We start from the raw sequence: 17,692 nt of genomic DNA on the forward strand, positions 1-17,692 counted from the left end.
CACATGGAACCTGAACTAAACTAAACGTGAGATACAACCGAGAACAATTCCTTAAACATGAAACTCAAATCATCATCATCATCATCATCATCATCATCATCATCATGAACACAACAAGAGAACAAGAACACAATCCCTGATGCAAACTTAAATCAAAACACAACAAACTCAAAATACTGGGTCCAACGGACCCAGAACCGTGACAGTACCCCCCCCTAAGGGCTGGCTCCTGACAGCCCCAAACAGAAAACAGAACAAAACCGAGCACCAGACCAGGGCGGGCGGAGGGGGCCCAGGAAGGAGGGACAGAGACCAGACAAAAAACAAGGAGCACAAGAGACCAGAACCAAAACACGACTGCTCACTAGTCCGTAATACAGTAAAGTCCGGGGGTTGACAACGCAAGAGCTGAAACAGGTCAGGGGGCCGACCGTGCACACAGCAACGGCGGCGACGGACAAACAGTTCAGGGGGCCGACCGTGCAGACGGCAACGGCGGCGAGGAAGCAGGTCCGGGGGCCGACCGTGCGGACGGCAACGGCGGGCAAACAGTTCTGGAGGCCGACCACTTGGAAGGCAGTGGCAGCCACTGAGCAGGTCCGGAGGGCGGCCGCGATGCCAGCGGCGGCGACAAACCCTTTCCGGAGGCCGTCCCCGAAGGCCATGATGCCACCTAATAGGCCCGGAAAACGGCCAGCAGAGGCGAGGCGGAACGGGTCGAGCTGGCTCTGACGGCGGTGTGGCAACCGCAGGACCAGGCGAGGCAGGACCAGACGAAGCTGAAGCTGGACCGGGCGAAGCTGAAGCGGAGGTTGGACCAGACGAGGCTGAAGCTGAAGCGGAGGCTGGACCAGACGAGGCTGAAGCTGAAGCGGAGGCTGGACCAGACGAAGACGATGCCGGACCAGGCGACGGCGTGGGCGGAGCTGAAGCTGAAGCGGAGGCCGGACCAGACGTCGATGAAGACACGGAGGCCGGACCAGGCGTGGATGAAGACACGGAGGCCGGACCAGGCGTGGGTGAAGACACGGAGGCCGGGACGGCTGCGGAACCTGACGGCAGCGGGACGGCTGCGGAACCTGACGGCAGCGGGACGGCTGCGGAACCTGACGGCAGCGACGCTGCAGGCGGTGATGCGAATGGTGGTGATGTGAATGCTGTAGGCGGTGGCGTGAATGCTGCAGGCGGTGATGTGGATGCAGGCAACGGTGGCGTGGAAGTCGCGGGGGATGAGCCAGCAGGTGACGGCTGAACGGACTCCCACGGACTGTCAGCGGATGTGCGGATGTGCCGGACGGGCTCCTCGGGCCCTCCAGCAGACGAAACAGGAGGCTGGCTGGGTTCTCCAGAACCCCCAGCAGACGAGACCTGAGGCTGGACGGGCTCCTCATGCCCCCCAGCGAAAACAGTCTCTGGACCAGTGGGCACCGGGGCCCCTGGAACACACAGGTCACAACCAGTAGGCGCACGGGCCTCCGGCAGAAACAGGTCAGAACCAGCAGGCACACGGGCCTCTGGCAGGGACGCAACAGAACCAGCAGGCACACGGGCCTCTGGCAGGAACAGGTCGGAACCAGCAGGCACACGGGCCTCTGGCGAACACAAAGCGGACTGCGGCTGCACAGAGCAGTGACTCAGCTCAGGCAGCGACAGCCGGATGCAGTCCTCAGCTGGCTTCTTAACCTCCAGGGGTCCAGAGTCGGCTGGGGGCTGGAACCCAGCCTCTGGGGAGGCCCTGGAGTGCGTCACTGTCTCTGTACTAGCCAGCTGTTGGGGACTGATTACTGCGTTATGTGGTGTGTCTCTCTGCTTAACATGAACAGGTGAAAAATAGTTCTTTTCAGGTTGGATGGACTTAACTTGTTGTACAGGAGGAGTGGGTGAAGATGATGGCTGAGCGGCTAACTGAGCTAGTGGCTGCTGGGCAGCTAACTGAGCTACTGGCAGGACAGCCGACTCAAAAAACACAGCCCCGGAATAAACAGACACACAGTCCAAAACAGAAAAAGGGTCCTTTTCACTCACCACAGCCGGCAGTTCCGAAGTCCTAGTCTTCGGCTGTGGGGTGATGCGCCGACGGCGCGATCGTCGCTTCCTCCCGGGCAAAACCTCCGGCGGGCCGGGCAAAATCTTCGCCGCCGGGCTGAGTTGGGAAGCGGTAGCGGCTGGTGGGTGAAGGTGCAGTTCGTTGAGTATGAAGTCCTGTACGAGCGGGTGAAGAGAGTCCAGCAGCCAGGAGTGAGCAGAGATGAGCTGCTGTAGCCTGGCTTCTACAGCGCGGAGACACTCTTCCCCCTCATGCTCGAGCCACAGATTAACCAACCTGGAAACAGAGTCAGTTAGTTCCTCCCGAAGCTCCTCGGGAGGTGCGGATGCCGCTGGGTCCATGTCTGGCCGGTTCGTACTGTCACGGCTGGCGGAGTGAGCCGTGTGGAGTGGAGGAAAAGGAGGACCCAAAATGCAGCAAACTGATGATACGAGTGAAGTTTATTTACACGGTGGCAGTGGCAAAAACAGGCAATGAAGCATGAGTAATGACAAACCTAAACTGGGAGAAACTAAAGAGCAAACCTGAAGTCTACAAAACGGAGAGCGGAGCAGAGAGACGCAGACTAAGGAACAGGATACCAGACTGACACGGAGTTATACAGACGAACCGGCAACAGGCAGGAGAACACACAGGGCTTAAATACACACGCCAGTAATCAGGGGATGAGAAACAGGAGGGCAACACAGCTGGGAGGAATCTGAGCTGACGGAACAGGGGAAATGTAAACTGAGCACACTCACATATGACACAGACCTTCACAATAAAACAGGAAACTCAGAACACCACACCAAGACGCAGACCTGACACTGAGAGACAGACAGAATGACACATGGAACCTGAACTAAACTAAACGTGAGATACAACCGAGAACAATTCCTTAAACATGAAACTCAAATCATCATCATCATCATCATCACCATGAACACAACAAGAGAACAAGAACACAATCCCTGATGCAAACTTAAATCAAAACACAACAAACTCAAAATACTGGGTCCAACGGACCCAGAACCGTGACATCGAGGGTCACTGAAGCTGCCGAGAACGGCACAACTCCCGGCACATCATTTTCAGATCACCGCGGACTTTTAAGTCACTTAGACAACCTAAAAATGTTATTGTTTGGCTTTTTTCAGTGTTTTATTTGTTCGTGAGTAAATCGGTTTGGCTGAGATTAAAGTTATTAGATTAGATAAAATGAAACTTTATTAATCCATCGGGTGGGTTCCTCCTTGGTTTTCACACAGCTGAATAAACGTCAAACAGAAAACTGATTAAACAGAAGTGTGAGACGGTCAAGAACGCCAGTGTCCTGTTATATTTTAGATAGCAAGGAGCAGACGGCCGAGTTTATTAAACTCCACCGAGACAGCGGTGACGCTAATCAGAAGGCTAGACCGTCCCATTTCCCCAGCCGTTTACTTCCGGCCTACCCGACCTTCTAAGGACCCGGCCCGCGTAGGTAGCGAGGGCCGGGTGCTCAGGAGGATGCAGCCCATGAATTTGGACACGACCATGTTGAGGAGGTCATTTAGCCATTTGAATCAGCTGTGTTGGATCAAGGACACATTCAAAACCTGCAGGACACTAATCCAAAATACTCAAAGCTTCATAGAACTGAAACAAACATTTATTTTTAGCTCCATTCTGCTGCTGATACATACTTTAGGTTTCTGAACATTAAACTTGTTGCTGCCTTCATAGTGTGTAACTTGAAGGCCCTGAGTACTTTCTCCCACACTGAAAACACTGGGATGATAACATTATTTGAACATTACCTAATAAGACTGATTCAGGACAGACAGTTAGTGATGTTAAACTTTCCTAGCAGTCCTTCACAAACAGGGAACAGTCTGTCTATTCTCTCCATCTGTCAGCTGCTGCTGGCTCTTCCTCCTCCTCTTCCTCACACACTGCTGAGTTTGTCCTGGTGGATCATCAGGGCTGCAAAGCCTCACAGATGATGTGCAGCAGTGGCTCCCTCAGTCTGTCCTCACTCTGGACACTTGCAGTCGTCACACATGGAAATCAAATGTGTGATAAGCTGCAGGATTCAAACACAAGTGTAACTTATAAACACATGTTCATACTTTTATTCCACAATCAGAGAGAAAGAAACAGAGAGAGAGTGCAGGACAGACAGGTGACAGTCTCAGGTGTACACACTGCTACACAACAGCACCAGAGAAGCAGGATTTAGTGTTTGTGTTATTACGAGTGCTAAACAAGAAGAGTTCCCAGATGGTACAGTGGACACATGTGTGACTGCTGTGATTAAAGCATCTTTCTTTCAGCTTAACGAGTGAACCGTCAGCTCGTTCAAACACACGTTAAAGTCCGTTTGGCTCGACACCACCGAGCAGAGGCAGCAATATAACACAGCTAACATTAACAGTGCAGTGAATCCTGCTTGTGCCATGATATTCAGGACTGCAAACCGAGCAGCATCACTGACTTTCAGCTTGTTGTGTTTGTGGATATATGACTGACTTTAATTATCCACAAAATCATCACATTCCTCTGTCAGTCACTGCTGGATGAAGCTCTCCTCTCCACCTCCCAGTAACATGGCCCAGTCAGAGCGTCTCTACACACAAGCTGCTGCTGCTTCAACCTCTCTGGATCATCAGGACACAGCTCCTCCTCTCTCAGCACACACACCGTCCTGTTTACCATCAGCTCCACCTGCAGAGAGAAGGAGGAAGAGCAGAGGAGATAAACGAGTGTTTCCAGAGACTCTTCATCAGCTGTCAGTCAGTGATGCAGCACATCCAGTATAAAGAGCAGCAGGGACTTCAGTGCTGGGACTGTACTAGGACTCATTGTTGCTTCACTTTTTCTAATCTCTGGATTTTTATTGAAGTTGATGAAAATGTTTTTCCCTCCTAGTTTTAGTTTGGACTTTCATTCATTAGAAGAACCTTGGTGTGTCCACTCTGAGCTCTGTAGGAACCCCAACAACAAGCCCAACAATCCAGATGGACGGTTCCAGCTGTTAACTGGAGGAATTCCATCCAAACATCTGCTCTCACTAAATTCTTCCTCACCTACAGACTGTGTTCTTCACTGCTTTAAACTTGGGAATGAATGCAGTCATTGGTCTGCGTGCTGCTTTGTTCAGAGAGCTGATTGGCTGTTGACAGTGTTTGATCAGCGCGTGTTAGCCATTACTATGGTGACCATAAAGTTGAGAAAAAGGCAGAAACAGGAAGTGCTTGTGTCCAATCCTGAAGCCTGTCACCATTCTCCTCTCACAGCTTCACAGAGAAGCTGCAGCTTTTTAAAAAATTTTTTCCTGTCCCCCTGTCCCGTTTGGTTCTTTTGCCATCAGAATTATTGTCTAAAGGCGAAGAAAGATGTCCAACGGATTTACTTTACCAAATGGACCATCCCAGCCTTGCCGTAATGGTCTATTTGATTCACCTTTTATTGTTTATTTTAGTTTTTATTTTCACTTGCTAGATACGGGACAGACTTGAATCAGGAAAAGAAAAGGGAGAAAGGAAGAGGAGGAAAAACAGCAGAGAAGAGGGACGGGGATAAAGGGCAAAAAACAAAACCAACAAAATAAGCAGAGAAAAAATACATCTATCAATCACCTGGATCACCTGTTGAGAAAGAAAAAAGAAAACAAGCAGAAGAAAACGAGAGCAATACAATAAACAACATCACGATGATCTATGGGAATATAACAGTAAATACTAAATATTAAACATTATTGTGCAGCACGTAAGATCGACAGTGCACAGTGTGCTTTGAGGTAGGAGCCAAAAAGGGTGTAGCTTGTGTGTGTGATCACCCGTGTGTACACCTGTGAGCATGGACGCGCTTGTTTTTAAAAGGTTCCTTCATGTAATGATCTGCTAGAGGGTGTGGGGGGGCCACAGCCCCGTCCTCCAGGGCATGAAGCAGGTATGGAGGAGATCAAGACTCCAGACATCCAGAGGCCCCCAGAACACAAGAGACCAAGGAAGACCAACAGAGGGGCAGCCGCGCCACTGTCCCAGAAAGAGTCCCTGGACACAACGAACCACCAACGCATTGATGTCTGAGGGCGTCTGCCACCGGCAGGGGAAGTGGTGGGGGGAGATAGGCCTCCATACCTTGGAGGGCCTGAGATGTCCCCAGAGAGGTGGCGTCTGATACCCAACCTGACATATAGACACAGACATACGGGCACACACAGACACAAACATCCATTCCCACCCTCATGCTCTCATATGCACTTACTCCACACTCACCCAACGTGGAGACAGACATAGAGAGACGCTGTACACACAATCACACTCCCCAAGCGTACTCTAAGCCCCGGGTCTAGGTACCCTTGCCCCTGGAGGGGGAAACTGCACCCAGACCCAGGTGGTGTTACCTTTTTCCCTGAGAAACAGACCGCTCCGACTCCGCAGCAGCAGGGAGGCCCCACATTCCAGACCGCAGTCGGACGGCCAACTCCTCCTCCTAGCCCCCCCGCTCCAGCAGGTCGCAGAGAACGGGGGTGTGAGAAGACTCCAAACCTCCCTCCGCCCGCTCATTGTAGTGTTGATGCATGTGTGTCCTAAGGTGCATTTAAACCCAGGAGGGCATGGAGCTACCTGCCAGAGAGCAGCAGGTAAGCGCATAGCCCCTCCTGATAGCCCTCAATGTCTACGTGTATTTAAAATTGAGAGGTGGGCAACGACGCCAGGGGTGGGGTGTACACCCTGATGGTCTTTTGGAGTCCGTGTAGCGTGCCCACCCCCAAGATCCTATATGTATGTGTTATGAGAGTGTGAGTAATGTGAATGTCTAAGTTGTGAGATAATATTGAGGCAGAGGCAGCCAGAAGGGGACAGAGGGGGGGATTCCTCCCCTGCACCCTGGTGACACACCTTTACCCCAAGGCCCTGCATGTGTGGGTGATTGTGGTGGAGCAGGAAGAGGGAGGCAGCTGGAGATGGGGAGGGAAGGAAGGGAGGGGCAAGTGACCCCTCCCTGGGGCCAGCTCCCCCGCTGACCCCAGTAGGCACCCCCATACTCCGCAACCCGCCGGGGAAAGGGGGCCCAGGCCCATCCGGACCGGGGCCCAGAACAGCAGCGCCGCCCGGCCTTTACAGCTTTACAGGAAACACTGGATCTTTGTTTCATACTGACTGTGTTTAGTACAATACTGCTGACAGCACCACCCACTCACTCCAACACTCTACTTACACCAGACTCTCCAGTCTGTAGTTTGGACTATTCTCAAGATCAGACAGCTGCTTCACATCTGGATCCCGCAGCTTGTTTCTATACAGGTCCAGCTCTCTCGATAGTAAGGAGAGAGGGAGAAGGGAAGACATGCATCACAGGGCTGCAGGTCAGACTTGAACCCAGGTCAGTGCTTTCCATTATATGTCGAGTAAATATAGCATGAAAAAAATGATTAGATATTTTTTCTTTAAATTATTGTCTAAAAACTGCATGTTGTATTTGAACAAACACATTTTCATGTTATCAAAACATTAGGATCCTTCTGTTCTGCATCCTCCTCATGAACTCTGGGGCAGCGGTCCCCAACCTCCGGGCCACGGACCAGTACCAGTCCGTGAGTCCTTTGGTACCGGGCCGCGAGAGTTGAGGCTTGGGTGTGAAATTTATGGTTTACAGGGTTTATATTGTTTATATAGTTTCACTGGGTCTTTTCTCGTGTTGTAGTTGTGTCTTATTTTGAAAGAAATCTTTACGCGTTACCATAGCGACCAGAGAGCATTAAGGGCCAGAGAGGATGTTACTCTCAATGTTGTTGGCGCATGTCAGGAGGCTAATAAAGTTACACAATTGTGCAGTGAATTCGTGTTTATTATTATATTTAAAAACTGTACCAGTTTTTGTCTCGGTCGTATCATTTTATTTTGTTGTGTTTATCCGCGACACCTTAAAGGCCATATCCGTGGAAATACTGTCTGACATTAAACCGGTCCGTGGGCACCGCTGCTATAGGGTATATACTGTATAATATAGAATAGAATAGAATAGAATTCAACTTTATTGTCATTGCACATGCACAGGTACAGGGCAACGAAATGCAGTTTGCATCCATCCAGAAGTGCTTTAGTGATATAGATATATTACAATATATATTAGCAATAATATAGATATGTGAGTATATTACAGAAATGGGTCTATTATGGTATGTTATAATGTACACGGTATGAAGTATGTTGTGAATATTCTATAACTATAAGTATGTACAGGCTGTAGTGAGTACAAGCTATGTACAGGATATGAACAGGATATAAATATGAAAAACTATACAGAATATGAAATAAATAACTTTACAGAATCTGAGATATACAGCTATACAGAAATGGGAACTATGCAAGTTGTAAACAGTTGTAGGAGTAAAGATTATCGAATGTACAGAATGATTATTTACACAGAGCTATACAGTAGTGCAGTTAAGATAAGTGAGGGTGTAGATAGTTTCTACAGAGGTGCTAGTGCTAGTGGTTGTGAGTGGTGGTTCAGTCCATGTTATTATTGTGTGTTTGAGGGTACAGTTGTCCATTGTGTGTGTGTGTGTGTAGGTGGTTGTGGGTGTGTGTATGTTCAGTCCATGAGTTTAACGTGGGTCAGATGTCAGGAGGCAGAGTTCAGGAGTCTGACAGCTGTGGGGAAGAAGCTGTTCCGGTACCTGGTGGTCTTAGTCCGGAGGCTCCTGTGGCGCCTCCCAGAGGGCAGGAGGGTGAAGAGTCCATGCGATGGGTGACTGGGGTCTTTGATGATTTTCCCAGCCCTTTTCAGACACCGCTTCCTGTAGATGTCTTTTATGGCAGGAAGTGGTGCTCCGGCGATGCGCTGGGCAGTTTTCACGACCCTCTGCAACGCCTTCCGGTCCGAGGCAGAGCAGTTCCCATACCAGACTGTTATACAGTTGGTCAGGATGCTCTCGATGGTGCAGCGATAGAAGTTCACCAGGATGTCTGAGGACAGGTGGTTCTTCCTCAGAGTCCTCAAGAAGAAGAGGCGCTGGTGAGCCTTCTTGACCAGCTTGGAGCAGTTGGTCGTCCAGGTGAGATCCTCGGAGATGTGGACTCCCAGGAACTTGAAGCTGCTCACACGCTCCACAGCCGTCCCCTTAATGTGGATGGGTGGATGTGGGTCAGCATTCCTCCTGTAGTCCACGATGAGCTCCTTGGTCTTCTCGGTGTTAAGCAGCAGGTTGTTTGTGTCGCACCACTCAGCCAGACGATCCACCTCTTCCCTGTAGGCGGCCTCATCGTTGTCACTGATGAGGCCAATCACCGTGGTGTCATCTGCAAACTTAATGATGGTGTTGGAACCATCAGCAGGTCTGCAGTCGTGGGTGAAGAGGGAGTAGAGGAAAGGGCTCATCACACAGCCTTGTGGTACACCGGTGTTCATTGTGATGGTAGATGAGCAGTGGTTATCCAGCCGGACATGTTGGGGGCGGTTGGTCAGGAAGTCCAGTAACCATTTGCAGATGAGGGAACTGATGCCCAGGTCTGTCAGTTTCCTGATGAGTTGTGAGGGGTGGATTGTATTGAATGCTGAACTGAAGTCTATAAACAGCATTCTGGCGTAGGTGTTGTTGTTGTCCAGGTGTGAGAGGACAGAGTGCATTGCGATGGAGACTGCATCCTCTGTGCTCCTGTTCTGGCGGTATGCGAATTGGTGGGGGTCCAGGGTGGGGGGGAGACAGGATTTGAAGTGTGCTAGGACCAGTCGCTCTAAGCACTTAGTGATGATGGGGGTGAGTGCTACTGGGCGGTAATCATTGAGGCAAGATGGGTTGGAGTTTTTGGGTATCGGGACGATGGAGGTGGATTTGAAGCAGGCCGGTACCACAGCGTGGGCCAAGGACAGATTGAATATGTCTGTGAGCACTCCTGCAAGCTCCCCAGAACACGCTCTGAGAACACGCCCGGGGATGCCATCAGGGCCTGCAGCCTTGTGGACATTGATCCTGCTCAGCACCGCTCCTACATCGGTGGGGGAGAGAGTCAGAGGTTGGTGGTCTGGCGTCATGTCTGCTTTGGTTGTGGTTGTGGGGTTCCCTCGCTCAAAACGAGCATAAAAGTTGTTGAGCTCGTTGAGGAAGGAGACATCAGAGGATGCGGGGGAGGGTTTGGTGGTCCTGTAGTCTGTGATGGTCTGGAGTCCTTGCCACATGCGTCGGGGGTTGGAGTTGGAGAAGTGTTCTTCTACCTTCTTTTTGTAATGGTGTTTGGCTTTTTTGATGCCCTTCTTTAGATTAGCCCTGGCTGTACTGTAGGCGTGTGCATCTCCTGACCTAAAGGCAGTGTTGCGGGCCTTCAGGAGGAGACGAACATCCCGGTTCATCCAAGGCTTCTGGTTGGGGTACATGGTGATCCGTTTCTGGGTGGTGACACTGTCTGTGGTTTTGGAGATGTAATCCAGTACAGATGAGGCGTACTGGTCCAGGTCTGTGTGGGTGAACATATTCCAGTCTGTGTTTTTAAATCTGTCCTGGAGCACTGCGTCTGTCCCCTCTGGCCACACTTTAATTGTCCTCACAGCAGGTTTCACACGTTGGATGAGTGGTGAATACCGAGGTGTGAGGAACAGGGAGAGATGGTCCGATTGTCCAATGTGGGGGAGGGGTGTGGCTTTGTAGGCTCCAGCCAGGTTGGAATACACATGGTCTAAAGTCTTGTCTCCTCTGGTGTGGCAGGAGACATGTTGGTGGAATCTGGGGAGGACTGTCTTTAAGTTGGTGTGGTTGAAGTCGCCAGCAACAATAAAAGCAGCCTCGGGGTGTTTATTCTGGTGTTTGTTAATGGCTGCAGAAAGTTCTTTCATGGCCAACCTAGCATTAGCGTCGGGGGGTATATACACGGCAGTGAGTATGATAGAAGTGAGTTCTCTGGGGAGATAATAAGGTCTGCATTTGACCATTAAAAACTCCGCATTAGGTGAGCAGTGACTCTCAGTAGTAGTGGAGTTCATGCATTGCATGCATTGCATTGCATGCATTGTTAATATAAATGCACAAACCTCCACCTCTGGTCTTGCCGGAGTCATCTGCTAGCCTGTCGGCTCGGTGTGTGTGGCGTCCTGCTAACTCGATAGCATTGTCCGGGCAGCTGTTGTTCAGCCATGTTTCGGTGAAAAACATGACATTTGAGTCCATAATCCGTCTGTTGTTAGTGATGGAGAGCCGTATCTCATCCATTTTGTTTGCCAGAGAACGGACATTGGCGAGAAAAATACTGGGTAAAGGCAGCCGGTGTGGTGTTAGCTTTAGCTTAGCCCGTAGCCCTCCGCACCTACCTCGCCTTTGTTTACGATCTCGGCGCCGTCTGCGTGCACTTCCGCCCGGCCGGGGAGAGTGGGCAGCCTCCGGTGTTCTGGAGATCTCTGGGATGAGTCGGAGATCGGCGATAAAACTGTTGGAGTTGTGAGTCCAGATGTCCAGAAGCTCTTGTCTGCTGTAGGTCAGCAACGCACAGCAATTCTGGACGAATAATCCGGTTAAAAGTAGATAAAAAACCGCTAATATGAGTGAAAAGTAATGAAAGTTGGCACCCATGTAGAGAAGGTAACCCAAATGTGTCATGGATTTTGCTTTGGGAACTGTTCCCAGTCGGCCTGGAAAGCGGCAGCTCTGCTTGGAAGTGTTTCCAGAACCTGGAGGCCAACAGGAGCTGATTCAAAGTTGCACAGAGCCCATTTACATGCAGCCTAAGTTATGTTTGTTTTATTAGAATTGCCCCATGTCCCCACATCACATGCAGCCAATCATAAAGTTACTCAGAATACAAGGATTTTACATTGGCACCATTTCATTCTTGTGATAGTTAAACTCACCCAGCTTTCTCATTTCTCAGGTCACGTATTAAAAAACAAAAACAGCCGATTGAAAAGCCTGGCTGAGTGAGAACACAGACAGGTTTCAATATGTACACAAGGATCTCCACACAGAGCTACATGAATTCATATGGACTGAAATACACACAAACAGTTTTACTGCAATAATAGCTCCATAAGGTAACTCCCATTCCCAGCAACACACCCACTGTGTTTAAGGTGGACTGGATGAAGAGTCGCCAATAAGAACAGACAGATGAAGGTGAACGAATGCTCAAACATGTGAGATAAAGGCTCTGTACTTGTGCTGGTAGATGTCTGGGACTGGGCTGATGTGGTTCTGATGTACAGGTCATCCCATAGACAGCCGTGCAGCACCGTGTACCTCATCACTCCAATCCGGTTTTTAATCTACAAGGAAACCAAGAAGGCTCACTGCTCTGTGCAAGAAAATATGTTTTTGAAAGGATTTCCTCAAACTACCAGTCTTTTACATCTTGTACAAGCACATCATACATTATCAGGAAATAATGCTTCTTTTCTTCTCTGAAAGCTGTGATGCTGCTTGGAGACATAAGTACAAAAGTAACGTGTTCAGCAGCAGCAGCTCAGAGCTGGAAGTACAAGTGTGGCAACATGTGGCCAGAGTGGTGACAGAGCTGAACACTAACCTCTGTTATGGTGGATAAATAATGCAGCTGCATCATTAAGGCTCCTCATGGCTGCACAATACATGCATCAGCAAAGGACAATGATCCAAACTGTTACGGCTGCCGAGGCGAGCCGTGTGGAGTTAGAAGAAGGACCCAAGATGCAGGCAGTGGATGAGATGCCGGTGAGTTTATTTACACAGTGGTGAGAAGGCAAAACAGGCAAGACAGAAGACAAAACTAAAGACCTGAACTGGGAAAGCTAAATGACAAACCTGAGATGAAACAAAAAGGGAAGAGAGACGAGCAGGACACCGAGGAACACAGACTGACGCGGAGTTACACAGACGAACCGGCAACAGGCAGGAGAACACACAGGGCTTAAATACACACACCAGTAATCAGGGGATGAGAGACAGGAGGGCAACACAGCTGGGAGGAATCTGAGCTGACGGGACAGGGGAAACATAAACTGAGCACACTCACATATGACACAGACCTTCACAATAAAACAGGAAACTCAGACACATGGAACCAGACAAGACATTGAACAAAACAGACAGATTCACAAACAGATGGGGTGACACCATAGACAGACAGATACAGACGCAGACTCAGAGGCAGACTGAATATAACACATAGAACTTAAACAATCATCATCAAGAAAATGATAACGAACTAAAAGCGCTGGGTCACCGACCCAGGACCATGACACCAACTAGGAGTAGAGCCCAACCTGAATACGGTATTCAGAAAGGCACAAATATCATGTTTTTTATGAATACTTATTTCAAACTAATACTTAAAAAAAAAAAAAAAAAAAAAAAACGGGTGTGGGTCACAATCAGCCAGAGTTTCAGGTGAGCTCATTGTGAAACCTGGCCCCACCTTATCATGTGATTTCCTGAGGTCAGATGGCCCAGGATGTGAGTGGGCGTTAAGGCGTCTGGGGAGGGAACTCAAAACTGGATTATAGATGGCAGACAGTTGGTGTGGTAAGCCCCGCCCTCTGTTCAAAGATGGTCGCTCACAGTGGACATAGATGCTTCTTTCACTCCTCTTTCAAACCATCTGTCCTCTCTGTCCAAAATGTGAACATTGGCATCCTTGAAAGAGTGACCTTTGACCTTTAGATGCAGATGGACTGCTGAGTCTTGTCCTGTGGAGGTGGCTCTTCTATGTTGTGCCATGCGCTTGTGAAGTGGCTGTTTGGTCTCTCCAATGTAGAGGTCTGGACATTCCTCGCTGCACTGTACAGCATACACCACATTGTTAAGTCTGTGTTTTGGAGTTTTGTCTTTGTTGTTTGAGTCACTGAATCAGGAACTCTGCCTCCTTTTGTTCTCACACTGGGTTTAATGAAAGAAGATTTGTGTTTGTCCATTAAAGTTCTTTGTTGTGATCTTTTAAAGGATCCTGTGATGATCCAGATGATCATGGGTTGTAGATATTAGATAATAGTGTCACAAGCTGCTTACACTCAGTATTAATTCAAGGCGAGGAATAAACTCATTTCTTTAAATGGCTCTCTTTCTGAAACTGTGACAAGACCCCTTTGATAGCAGAGTATAATAGATCACAACATTTATTAGTGTCATCATAGGATGGTATGCTAGTCCAATCAAAATTATTTAGAGCTGCCATTAAATGTCAGTTTTCTAGAGAAGAATATGACACTGTGGTCAGACCAAGTTCAAAGTGACCTGTGAGGGTATTACCAATCTTTGAGGTGTATGATGTGTCAGAGAAACCAAACTAAAACACACTGTTAATACAATAATTGAGATTTCTACAGATGTTACACCAGAAAAGTGCTTCTCCCACTAACATCTGTGCTAGTATCTGATGCACGTAGGGTCTCATCAGCTCTGAAGTTAATGACGTGTGTTTATGTATAACAGTTTAGCCACTTTACTCCAAATCAGAAACCACAGCAACAGCACAGAGTGAGTAACTATGAACAGGCTGAGGTTAAATGCTCTGTCGTTTACTTCAAATCCAAGTTCAGGAGAGGGAGGCTTGTTCCCATTCTGCTAAGAAAGACATGGCACAAGGACGTCGGGCTCCTCTGGCAGCCAGCTGAGCTTTTCTGATGAGTAGCAGTAATAGTTGTACTGCATTAGTGTCACATGGCTGAACGAACACTGAGCCCATCCTCTTCATCCCTCTTCATCCCTGATTTAAGAACTCGAAAAGTGAACTGAGCTTTGACTCAGCATCTACAGCCCCCCCCCCCCAGCCGATTATCCCAGATGATCCAGAGCCTGGCTTGTCTCCAGGAGTCTCTCAGTGACCTGAGCAGCAGCTACAGCTCTGCTGGCCTCTGTGTTCACCCTGCAGGAGACGTGGAGACCCGCGCTCACCTTCTGCAGCACTTAGACACAGGTGCAGTGAGGGAAGGTGAGTTATCCTTTAGCAGGACATCATTCAGGCTTTATTAGCATCACTGTGACTGTTATTGTGTTTGTAGGAGGTTTCCTCTACTGGTCTCAGACAGCAGCAGAAACATCAGCCTCCCTGTCAGTGGAGATCAGTTCTTATGTGCTGTTGGCCAAACTCAGCGCCTCCCCGACTGCTGAGGATCTGGGATATGCCTCTGGTATTATCAGGTGGCTGACTGGGCAGCAGAACTATTACAGAGGCTTCTCCTCCACTCAGGTACGACACCACCCGAACAGCATGAAGCTCATCTTTGAGTTCATCTACAGTCTTGGACCAAATCAGGAGAAATAATCCTGAAGCTTTCATGTTGTTGCTTTTCTCTCAGATATGCAGACTTGTTTTATCCAGGCAGGGATGTTTTTATTCTTTATTTACAAGATGACATTGACTTTGGTCTAAAAATGTGTTGTTTTAACAGAACAGCCTTCTGTGCACCAACTACACGTAACAGCCTGTAAATAACAGCTCAGCTGCAGTCTGTAAGTTTCTACCTGTGATTTCTCTACTTTGTTTCTCTGAGATCATCTCTGTTAAACATGTTTAACCTGTTTAACCTTTATTTAACCAGGAAGTGAAGGTTACAAACTCTTTTGTGGGAGTGTGTTGAAGTGACACAGGCAGTTTGAACCTCATGTCAAAATGAATCCATCCTGTAGGACACAGTGGAGGCTCTTCAGGCTCTCTGCTCCACTCTGGTGTTCAGTCCTGAAGGTTGGAGCACAGGGACAGTTCAGGCTCCAGCAGTCAGCTGACATTTGATGGAAATCAGGGCAACAAACTGCTCCACCAGGAGGAGGCGCTGCAGGACGTGTCAGGAAAATACAGGCTGGAGGTGAAGCTGCTGTGCTTCAGTGCAGCTCAGTGACAGCATCATGTGACCAGGTCCTGGTTGGTGTCAAACAAAGGCTTTCTTTGTTTCTTCGTACTTATAAAACGCTAAAGAAGCATTTTCACATGTAAAAAATGTGTTTTCATAGACAACATTAGAGCTGACAGTAAGAACTGCACACAGTACAATTCTGTTTGACACTAAATTAAAAATCAATAAAGTCACTTTGTGTCTCCATGAGAATCAGAGAAACTTTCTTCATCCCAGAGGGAAACTGAGCTGCCGGAGCAGCAAACACACAACAAACATCAAGCACTGATAGGAAATGAGAAGCACAGATATTGATGATAAATATTAAGTTAAAGAGATAAATAAAGAGATATAAATATAAAAGTGTCACGGTGTAGAAAAGTGACAGCAGGCTGCACTGAGCTGTGATTGGTTCTGTTTGTTTCCCAGATTTGTGCCGCCTACAACATCCCAACACCTGCTGATGTCCCCACTCTCAGTGTGAAAGTCCACACAGAGGTGGAGCCCACAGGTGACTCTGCCAGAGCCAGACTGACTGTGGAAATCCATCCCTGTAAGTATGTGACAGGTAAGAGGAGAGCTCTGTACCAGCGTGGAGGCACTGTGGGTGATGAAGAGCATGTGTGCACACACTGTTCAAACACAGCTACAGTGGGAAGAAGAAAACTACAAACATGGTGGTCCTGGATGTTCCTCAGAGTGTGAGTAATTAGACAGACTCTACCAACACGTGTGTGTCATGTGATCACTGTGATAATGTCATCTCCTCACATATGTGAGGTCTCCTGGTGAGTCGTGTTGGACCAAAGGAAGATCATGTTCTGGTGTCCTTAGAGGAGGTCAGAGAAGTCCACAGTGGGGACACCAGATGATGATCTTTGGTACAAACTGTGTCTGCAATTGTTTCTGTCTCGTCCAGTTATCAAAGGACACACCTATCAACCACAGAGATCATCCAGGAGCTCCCAGTGGACAACCTGAAGCCAGCCGTGGTCCAGATCTGTGACGACTACCAACCAGGTCCAAGTCTAACTAAGCTTTACTCCAACAGCACACTGACACACTTCAGAGGATTCATCAGACTGAACAGTTCATAAAAGCTGATGTTTCAATCAGTGACACACAGAAATGACACTTTCATGTTTTTCTACCACATATTTCTGTCAGGTGACCAGGCTGAGACACAATACATGTTTGTCTGTGACCTGCAGGTAAGAAGCTGTAATAACACACAAGTACACATGTACACCTTTCACACACATTCATGTTCACAGCATCAATGCAAAGAACCAACTTTGATCTTTAACTTTGATTCCTCAGAGTTTGAAGAAAGCGTGGCTAAATAATTCATGTTTAATAACAGGCAGGATGAAAATCTGGACTTAGTCACTTTGAGTGTAAAAAGGAAACAAACTGCATCCATTTGTGCTTCTTGCGCCAGGATCCTCCTCGTATCTTCCACAGCCAGGAAGTTCAGTTCTGCTCTCATGAAGCAGCAGGAAGATGTGAGGCTCAGAGTGAGGACTGAATATAGGCTGATGGCACGCACTCAGCCTTTTGCAACTGCATGCACAGCTTTGAGTCATGTGACACTCGTGCACTCGTGTTGATCACACCTCTCATTGCAGATAAGTGAACTCTCCCAGGGGCGACGATCACACACAGTGGTGTGAAAAAGTCTTTTAACTCAGTCATTTCTGACTGTTTTTATCACACAAATGTTCATGTCGGACAAAGATAACACAAGTAAATAAATGATGATGTCATTGATTAAGGCACAAAGGTGATCCCAACCTACCTGAGCTGTGTGCAAAAGTAACTGCCCCTCTGCTTCAATCATGGATGAGCTGTGATGAAGCACATTTGTTTCTAAAGCTGGGT

The 17,692-nt window shown here is 48.4% G+C and overlaps 1 protein-coding gene across 1 annotated transcript; it reads left to right on the top strand.

Annotated features, from left to right (window-relative positions):
- The first annotated feature begins 14,762 nt into the window (after nt 1–14,762).
- On the top strand, nt 14,763–15,415 carry LOC120722418 (alpha-1-inhibitor 3-like). Its single transcript, XM_040013413.1, has 3 exons — nt 14,763–14,910; nt 14,981–15,168; nt 15,371–15,415. Exons 1-3 carry the CDS (start codon nt 14,763–14,765, stop codon nt 15,398–15,400), a joined length of 366 nt encoding a protein of 121 aa, XP_039869347.1. The 3' UTR covers nt 15,401–15,415.
- Nucleotides 15,416–17,692: the final 2,277 nt, after the last annotated feature.

This window comes from Simochromis diagramma, unplaced genomic scaffold (genome assembly GCF_900408965.1).
Source record: "Simochromis diagramma unplaced genomic scaffold, fSimDia1.1 OVJJ01000635.1, whole genome shotgun sequence".
Classification (NCBI taxonomy): domain Eukaryota; kingdom Metazoa; phylum Chordata; class Actinopteri; order Cichliformes; family Cichlidae; genus Simochromis; species Simochromis diagramma.

Bases quoted from the DNA above. Each gene is read 5' to 3' on its own strand.
- LOC120722418 (XM_040013413.1), top strand. From the start codon at position 14,763: ATGATCCAGAGCCTGGCTTGTCTCCAGGAGTCTCTCAGTGACCTGAGC. The intron at 14,911-14,980 runs GTGAGTTATCCT...TTGTGTTTGTAG, and splicing joins CACAGGTGCAGTGAGGGAAG to GAGGTTTCCTCTACTGGTCT. The intron at 15,169-15,370 runs GTACGACACCAC...TTGTTTTAACAG, and splicing joins GAGGCTTCTCCTCCACTCAG to AACAGCCTTCTGTGCACCAA.